Raw genomic sequence first — 9,518 nt, 5'->3', positions numbered from 1 at the left:
AGTTGGAGGTCTTTTTATGGTTCCACTGACTAAAAACACCTCCTAAATCTCTCTGTCTCACTATATCAGCTTCTGTGTTATCTGTGACAGTGTTGCTGACATAATAAATATAATCTCAGTCTCACTATTTACAAGCCATTTACCAGAAATACTAATCAACACCAGCATTCACAAACAGATACAGATGTGAGCGGAGCAGGTGCAGGGTGATGAACCAACGGATGTTCATGTTGAGCCCAAAATAAAACACAACAAACACTCACACATTTTCCAATCCAGTGGCAGCTGCTCATCATGTAGAAACAAACAGAAATAAATACTCAGCAGTCAAGAATTATATTTAAAACATCTTTAATTGTGCGGTTATAAAATTCAAACCGGGTATAAAATATATTTTTTCAAACATCTAGCGCATTAAGAAGAGAGTGAGTGCTGTACTATAGTTTTGAAAAACAATATTGGAGTTTTAAAGTGATATTTCTTTTGCTACAAATACTCTCGTGTGTTCTGACCCAATATCAGCTGTTCCAGGTGTCGGTGTACTGATACCGTCTCCTCCCACCGCGTCCCACTGCAAACACGCAGAAACTTAACTGGGGCAAGGCTGTGTTCCAAGTTGTTTTCTCCCAAATTGTGTTTGTGCTTTGTTGATATGTAATTTTGGCTTTTTCCAGCTATTTTCAGAGTGAAAATGGGTGCAGAAGACAATGTGAGAAAAGCTGGAAGAGCACCTCAGGGCCACCTGAGAGGAAGCAAGTCTGAGGCTGATTCCTGCCTCAAGAGAAATACCACTTTAAAAACAGATACACAGTGTAAACAGCAGAGTGCGTAGAAAATCTGTAGCCCTGTAGACAAATATATTTTTACATGTTTACATTTTTAACAATAAATAAAGAGACAAGATATTTTATGATGCTGCTGGCAAGAGACAGGTGTTCTCTTTTACAGATTCAACAAATCATGGCTGTAAAAAATATACAGTATTTAAGAGAAATGTCAAGACTTTCATTACTAGAATTAAACAAATTAACAACAATGATGTAGTGTAACAACTATCCATGTACAGTACAGCGTAGTGTAGCAAATTACTCCCACGATTCACCTTGTTTCAGTGTTGTAAAAAGGGAAATGTTTGACTTCGAAAAGATCAAATATAAAGCACTTAGCTGTGAAAAGCCACTGGAGGCCTCCAAGATATCTATAATACACCTTTGTTTACATTACAAAATCCAAAGGTGCAAAAATAAATGAAAAAAATACAGTCATTTTTAATGGCGGCATGTATAGAAATCCATTATTCAGTAACAGATATAGGGTTATAGCAGACATATTTACATTCTTTGTCAATTAAAAGCATTTCAGTCGGACAAATGGAGTCCACACCGTCTAACACTGATATTTGAAATAAAAAATAAAGTGTCTTTTGTCGAGTGGAGAGAGAACCTGATATCAAATTAGTTCAGGCAGGTTCTTTGTCATTTCCGTTTGTGAAAACCGTTTGACAGCTTCTGAGCAGGACTCCGTTTCCCATGGTGCTCCTGTGTTTCCTGTCTGTCTCACTCCGGCGCTCACCGGCTCCCACGTCAGGAGTCCGCAGTGTCTCTGTGTTCGGTTGTTTCTACACACCGCTCGCTTGAGACAGAAAGCAAAAAGAGGAGAGCCATGATTGGAGGTTAAAAAATGATGTCATGAGCGTCGCCGTTAGGCCGCGGCCTGTTCGCAAGAGGAGGGAGAGGCTTCTTGAAAAATTCTGTGGAAGGGGACGGGAAAAAAAGGGTTGGCTACGTTAGAAAACTACATCCAACGAGTCCTGAAATAAAAACAGTCAATGAGAGCTCTATCTAAAACAATGTGAGCAAAGAGAGAATCAGCCATGGCGATGCTGCATGGGTTAGATGGGACACGAAGACCGGGAGGATGAATACACAGAGAAGCCTTTGAGTTGATAAAGATGTCTGCCAACATGAAGGATCCACACACATTCAAGCATATGCCTGATGAGATGCAGGGGAAGAGAAAGACGGCGATGTGTGGGTCTGATTAACAGTCAACATGCATCTTAAGCCAGACAGAGTTCAGTGTTTCCTCTGCAACGGCACATTTAGCACAAAAAAACAGCACTTTAGCCGTTGAAAAACTAATGTAGTGCTACTATGTACAATACGTATTTCATTTAAATGATAAAGCTACGAAAGAAAATACTGAGCTGGAGCTGGATCCAAATTACAGCCAACGTATTACTGCATAGAGGAAACAGCGATTCAGTGCCGTGACAGTTAGTCAATAAGTTCATCCACACAAAGACCAGGTTAGTGAGAGAGTGACATGCTGATATGACAAAAAAAGAAGTTATGCATGAAATGAAATAGTGGTTAATGGAGGGTGAAGAGTGACCGGACTTCACAGGCATCTTTACCAGCATGTCTCGAGTCCCCGAGCGGTTCTAGTTTTGGCAGCCTAGAAACTTTGGGTGTGGCCCATCCCACTAAGGAAACAGAGTGAATAAACAGGGATCAGGACAAATCCACACAAACAAAAAAATGATGCTCGGGCTTCCTCTTCATCTGCCTCATCTGATTCCTCTACAGCAATCAAGGGATTAGTCACAATAACAACACTACAATGAAATAAAGCTAGACAGCGACACCGGCTACTTGCTGGATAGAAAGCTGGATTCATTTTATACAAGAGAGCTAACCTAAAGGCGAAATGTGTAATCGCAATTAGATATCTTTTCAAAAATCGTTCACCCCTTAAGTGCTCTATTGATATTTTTCGACAGGGGTTAGGTCTGCAAGAAAACCACAATGGAGCTGTTGCCTGCAGCTGTATTCCTCCCAGCAAGATTGAAAACTGATCTATGGTCCAGATAGTACCATGTGTGTTTATATCTGGTTGTGTAGAACATTTGTTATTGAAGAATCGGAAGTTCTGCTAACTGGGTGATTAATTCAATGCATTTCCTCCAGCTGGTTCACGGGTGGAACATTTTTAACGAGCAGCGGCAGCAGCGGGAAATAGAAACAGTTTAAATCAGGCTGATATTTAAGTAGGAATGGAAACGTAGGTGTGAAACTACACAGAGATTCAGTCAGAAGCTACAATAGGGCTTTGAAAAAGGCAGACTGACCGGGTGGAGGTGGAGGGGTGGGGCTCTCTGCTGGCCCGTCCTCCGTCCTCAGCGGGTCCACACGGTGCTTCCTCTTCAGGTGAAGCTTCCTCGTCTTCTTCTTTTCTTGATCGCCGGTTTTGGCTGCAAGTAGAGAGACATTTTAAAAAAAAAAGGCATGAAGAATCCAGATGTTCAGATTTATGTCTTTCTACCTCTTCATGTTATTATCTTCTTAATGTGTAATCATGTTTATCTATCAGACATTCAGCACTCCGAGTTCAGTGAAAAGAAAGAGGAAACTTATCAGACAGTTGCTTAATTTGGCTCGATATCTCTTCGTTTGTTTTAATCATTTGCTTTCTATTTATCTACAAGTTGACTTTTATCAGATGTGGTGCAATGGTGCAAAAGAGGAGAGACTCTTCAAAAGGTGCTGCCGCCACATCTCGACTGAAAATGATTTATTCTGTGCTTCTCACGGAACTTCTAAATAAATATGATGGCAGAAAGCAAATTTTAAAAAAAAAAACCCTGTGGTGATTAATATCACAGGGCCGTAAAGCTGTATAATTACAAACTAAACAAGGACATTTTGAAATGATTAGACATGAGAAAGGTTTGAGGTGGTGTCATGCTCACCTGAACTGGCATTTTCCGGCGTTTGTCTTGTGTCGTCTGGCTCCTCATCTTCCTCGTACTCCTCTTCCTCTTGATCAGCTTCCGTCTTCGGGCTGTTGGTCCGGGCCTCCCGCAGCTCTATTTGCCTCCTCCTCTCCTTCTCTTTATCATCATACTGAAAGGAACATGAAAGAAATACTTCAAGTCATCAAACAATCTTGAACAGTAATACACCGTCCCGTGATGTCTGTACCCAGAGGTCACACACACCTCAGAGATCACGTTGCTGATTGGCTGGAAGGGGCTGGGCATGGTTTCCTCATCAAGCTCCTCTTCCTGGATCTGCCTGCCCTCACGTTCCGCCTCCTCCCGCTCCTCCCGTTCTCTGTTGACACAACGAGAAGTTCGCTTTTCAGCATAATGATGCACCTCTTACGCTGATCTGAGGTCAGATTTAATAACTAATTGTCTACGATTCAGGGGGATTTTTTCCTCTTTTTGAATATCTGTCTTTTTTGTTGTTACTTCAGTTCAAGAGAGCACGATTAAATCATTTTTATGTGCAGATGTTCCATTTCCATCAGTCTCTTGCTTTATTAACCATTCAACTCCGACCATTCTCTCTCCTTTATCTTTCCCAACCTACATTTCTTTCCTTTATCCACAAAATAGTTCATTTATTATTTATATTAGAACAGCAACTAATTAGTTCATTTGACGACACTGAATATTTGTAATTATCCTCCATCCTTCGCGTCCTCACCTCTCCTCTCGTATCTGCCGTACTCGTGCCGCCCTCTCCTTCTTGTCCTGGTCCTCCTGAGCGCGCTGCTCGGCTGTGTCCTTCTGCACGCGCTCAGTAATGGCCTCGTAGTCTTTAGCAATATTGTTGAGGAGCCACTTCAGGCCCTTCTTGATGGACTTGTCGACCTTTTTGCCATAGCCTAGAACGGCAGAGCACGGCTCCTGGAGGGGAAAAAGTACATTGAGAGATAAAACCGCATTAGCATATCTGACAACAAAGCAAACATGTTGTTTTGCAAGATACTTTGGATGAAAGCAGCCACCAGACTGTCATTTTCTATAGAAGAAGAATGAACTGTTCTTAGAAAACAAGTCTGGCTCTTTGTCTATATAAATGGGAGAAACCATAGTTAAAGCAAATGCCCTTGATGTCATTCAACTGCCGTTCAACAACAGGTGCACAAACACTTACGATCTGACAGAGACACTTGTTCTCGTTAACGAGTTTCTCTAACGACAGGTTCTCAATGATGTCTGCTTCAGCCAGCGCTCCCTCTTGGTCTTGTTTGTTGGCAAGCCTGATAGCACAAGAGGAATAAAGAGATATTAGTGATTGATGATGTGAAGAGAAAGATAAATTAATGCAAACTTTGCAATCCCTCGCCTGTGAGTAGACTAGACCAGCTCGAGGTTCGATCAACTCAACCTTTGAAAAGAAAGATAAAGTAGCTGCAGGACACTTATTAAACTCAATCTTTGCATTGCTGCATAGTTATTTGTGGATGGAAATATTATGGAAATATGACTCTGCCCTCATTGTTGATTGCAATACTAATAATATATCTGCATACCTGAAGAAATTTTTTAATTATGTGTGCCTGAACCCGTGCTTTGTATCCTGATAACTTGCTTTCACAAGTCAGTTTTTCCTCACTTTTACCAACATTTGAAACATAAAACTTTAAGATTTTTTTGATTTGGTAAAGTATAATTCCTTTGGATTGTACAACACTCACACTAGCACAGGTTTCCCTGCGATGCGCGGGTGCTGGAGGACCTCCGCCATGGTCTCCCGTGTCTCCTGGATCCTCTGGACATCGCTGGAGTCCACCACAAACACCACACCGTGGGACTCTGAGTAGTAGTTCTTCCAGATGCCCCGGATTCTCTTCCCACCTCCCAGGTCAAAGATAGTCACCTCGAACTTGCCCTGCTTCAGGTCGACTTTGGAAAAACCCACAGTAGGAGCCACATCCAGGGGATTATCTGCAAAGAAAATAGAAATGTTTGCTTCAAAACTTTCAAATGTGTGTTAGCATTGATAAAATATCAAAGCAGCGAAGCATAACTGCCAGCCAGTTTGATGTAAAATAAACATAATAAATATTAAACAGAAGAGTAAATGAGGCGTAACAAGATGGAGAACACGATTTACAAACTCAATTTTTATATTATTTACAGACAAACAAGAGAAATGTGCAAACCACTAAATAAACATCATTAACATTGAATAACAAACAGTCCTTACCTCCTTGGATTCCTCGAACTGTGGCTGTCTTCCCTGCATTATCCAGTCCAACCATAACCAGAGTCACTTTCCTGTGAGGGATAAAAAAATGAATGCACATGAACACAGACATCACTATCAGTCAGGTCCAGAAGTCCCAGAAGTGGAGCAGAAGAAGAAGCATCTGTTGTCCTGCGTCTAAATGTGCAGCATCTGAAGCTACATTAGCCGGCATAAGATCTCATGATGCATTTGAGGTCACGTCTAAGCCTATTAATAATCTGAAAGACAAACACAATCAGAGATCTGCACAGTAGACCGAGTGAGTCAACAACAGTCACGTGGTCAGCTAACACAAAGAAAGGAAGACAGAGATACAGCTTATTTGCTCAGGGCACTATTAGGTACTGCTGATGGTTATGCTTCTAATATTTTGCAGATTGTGGAAATGGTTAACTAACTTTTATGTCTACTGTTAACCTAGAATCATTTAAATGTTCATGTTTCAATGCAAACACAGTCACAGTCACCCCAGCAAGTATGCATGCATGCATCCACTTTGTAAACAAACACTGAGAAGGAGCTGAAAAGAACATAAAGCTAAACAGTACACATAAACGCAACACATCTTTGTCTCCTAGATGCATACTTAACTTTGACACTTGCGCCGAAAAGACATCAACTGCACTATCCATCTAACTGTCTTCTCGAGCCAATTGGCCTTCATCCGCGGTGACGCTTGTTGTAAACCTCCAAAAAGGTGAGATACTGTCTGCCCTTTGTCCACTAACCTCATATAAACTCTGCTCTGCACGCGCTGCTACAAACCCCTCACAGCAACAGGGCCGAAAGGAAGAGACCCACTGAACAGACCCGGCTGTAGGATTAGACGAGGATTTCTGACTAAGTCCGAAGGATCAGATGCCTCACAGGCACCACGTGAGTTAAGCACTCGCAATCATTTTTGTTGTGGTCCAGCTGCTTCACACTCAGAATGTTTTGCATGCTTTGTATTCAGTCCCAAACGCACATTCAGCCAAAACATGGGAGTGAAGTTTGCACTTATTGTATTCGTATTAGCACTGTACTTTTGCTCTGGTTTATGCTCTTAGATGCTTGTTTAAGAAAGGAGATGCACTTATGACTTCTGGTGACTAGTAGTTCTCTTGAATACCTATGTTGAATACACTTCCTGTAAGTCGCTTTGGATAAAAGCGTCTGCTAAATGACTGTAATGTAATAGTTTTAAAATGTTCTATACTTTACACATTTTTACTTCGCTTATTTGTCATTTAAGGCAGATTATGCAATTTTGTATTCTTCTTTACTGTGGCTTGGGTCATTTAATTAATTATATTCTTCATTCTTGTGCTGTTTCTGTTCATGTATCTTTCATAAAAGGGGTTTTATACACATTTCTATTTACATCATTATCCACAGCAGCTAAAGCTTAATTGGGCTTTATTTTGAAATACAAATCGATGTTACAATTTCTTATTGTAAGTCGCTTTGGATAAAAGCGTCTGCTGAATGACTGTAATGTAATGTGATGTAAAAAGTTTGCAGGAATGAGGGAAGTTCATACGAGGAGGTACAGAGCAGGACAGAAACATCATATGATTGTTTTTCAAGGTTGATTCATGTTAGAAACATTCTCTAAATCAATATGATGAATGGTTGGATCAATAAAAAAGTTAATAATAAGGAAGGCAAAGTGCTTTACATAAAACAGACAAGTATTGATGGTGCAAGACAGTTAAAATATTGGCATAAATGAAAATCATCATGTCCCTTTTTGTTTCTTTAGCAGTGTCTAATCTGACAGTGGTTGCAGCTTCTTTACTATTCAGTGTAAAAAAAGTGAATTATACAGAGAAACTTAGTGTCTGCAAACTCAACTTCACCATCAGATGACAACCCACTCGTGCAAACTACTGATTTGAGCAGATTTGAGCTGCAGGAACAGGATGAAACATCAAACAAAAATAATTGTCCTAATAATAATAATTCCACAAGATAATAATTTCTATGATAATAATACTAGAAAATAATTACTGACAGGAATATGATAATAATACTATGATAATAATACTATGATAATAATACCCTATGATAATAATACTATGATAATAATACCCTATATAATAATACCCTATAATAATAATAATACCCTATAATAATAATACCCTATGATAATAATAATAATAATAATATAATAATAATAATAATAATAATAATAATAAATAATACCTACCCTAATAATAATACTATGATAATAATACTATGATAATAATACTATAATAATAATACTATAATAATAATACCCTATGATAATAATACTATGATAATAATAATACTATGATAATAATACCCTATAATAATAATACTAATAATAATAATAATAATAATATAATAATAATACTATATAATAATACTATAATAATAATACCCTATAATAATAATACTATAATAATAATAATAATACTATAATAATAATAATAATAATAATAATACTATAATAATAATAATACTATAATAATAATACTATAATAATAATAATACTATAATAATAATACTATAATAATAATAATATGATAATAATAATAATACTATAATAATAATAATAATACTATAATAATAATACTATAATAATAATAATAATAATAATATAATAATAATAATACTATAATAATAATAATACTATAATAATAATACTATAATAATAATAATAATACTATAATAATAATAATAATATAATAATAATAATACTATAATAATAATACTATAATAATAATAATAATAATAATAATAATAATATAATAATAATAATAATAATATAATAATAATAATAATATATAATAATAATAATAATAATAATAATAATAATAATAATAATAATAATAATAATAATAATAATAATAATACCCTATAATAATCAGGACAGGATGCAGCATCATGGTAACACATAACCCACCTTGCAGGCTCTCTCCAGCGCTTCAGCCAGTTGCAGCAGTTCGCCATCAGGCTGAACATCGCAGTCCGAGTCCAGAGGATCAAGTCGTCATCCCCCCTGTACACGACTGTTAGCTTAAACCGGCTACATAGCGAGCTAACGCTAACGCTAGCTGAGGTGAGCTAATGCTAACGTGGCTAGCGATGACGGCGTCTTGTTAACTCGTTTACGTTCAGCCTCAGCTCGTGAGTTCATCTGTCTCCATAGGAGTGGGATCACTAAATAAACTGAACACGGTTTCTATGAGTATTGAACTCACGACACACAAGCTAACGGTGATCAGCTGTCCGCTTTGTTTACGCCGTATGTTCTGCTGCTAGGCTGCGGACGTGCTTACGTCACTTTACGTAATCAACAAATCAGCATCCGTGGGCGCTGATTGGTTGATTACGGAGGACGACGTAATCGCGTCTGCTGCCAGGCTGCGGACGTGCTTACGTCACTTTACGTAATCAACAAATCAGCATCCGTGGGCGCTGATTGGTTGATTACGGAGGACGACGTAATTACGTCTGCGCCACGCT

General features: G+C 38.2%; 1 protein-coding gene across 4 annotated transcripts; it reads right to left on the bottom strand.

Annotated features, from left to right (window-relative positions):
* Positions 1-355: 355 nt before the first annotated feature.
* arl13b (ADP-ribosylation factor-like 13b) lies at positions 356-9,315 on the bottom strand. 4 transcript variants are annotated; one of them, XM_054623899.1, is made up of 10 exons: positions 8,956-9,315; positions 6,003-6,073; positions 5,491-5,740; positions 4,947-5,052; positions 4,494-4,696; positions 4,001-4,115; positions 3,752-3,905; positions 3,131-3,253; positions 2,417-2,485; positions 356-1,750 (listed from the first exon to the last, which is right to left on the bottom strand). In XM_054623899.1, the coding sequence occupies exons 1-10, from the start codon at positions 9,012-9,014 to the stop codon at positions 1,674-1,676; spliced, it is 1,227 nt and encodes a 408-aa protein (XP_054479874.1). In that variant the 5' UTR covers positions 9,015-9,315; the 3' UTR covers positions 356-1,673. The 4 variants fall into 4 exon arrangements, with proteins under 4 accessions (XP_054479874.1, XP_054479875.1, XP_054479876.1 ...); XM_054623900.1 differs by having other exon boundaries at positions 356-1,632; XM_054623901.1 differs by lacking the exon at positions 2,417-2,485.
* Between the last annotated feature and the right edge of the window lie 203 nt (positions 9,316-9,518).

Source organism: Anoplopoma fimbria, chromosome 22 (genome assembly GCF_027596085.1).
Source record: "Anoplopoma fimbria isolate UVic2021 breed Golden Eagle Sablefish chromosome 22, Afim_UVic_2022, whole genome shotgun sequence".
Classification (NCBI taxonomy): domain Eukaryota; kingdom Metazoa; phylum Chordata; class Actinopteri; order Perciformes; family Anoplopomatidae; genus Anoplopoma; species Anoplopoma fimbria.
This window is presented reverse-complemented; position numbering and strand designations above follow the sequence as displayed.

What these genes read in the sequence shown, in the direction of transcription:
- arl13b (XM_054623899.1), bottom strand. Translation starts at nt 9,014, where the DNA reads ATGTTCAGCCTGATGGCGAACTGCTGCAACTGGCTGAAGCGCTGGAGA. An exon ending in CGCTGGAGAGAGCCTGCAAG is followed by an intron (nt 6,074 to 8,955) that starts GTGGGTTATGTG and finishes TATCCCTCACAG; the next exon opens with GAAAGTGACTCTGGTTATGG. An exon ending in TCAGCAACGTGATCTCTGAG is followed by an intron (nt 3,906 to 4,000) that starts GTGTGTGTGACC and finishes TGTTCCTTTCAG; the next exon opens with TATGATGATAAAGAGAAGGA.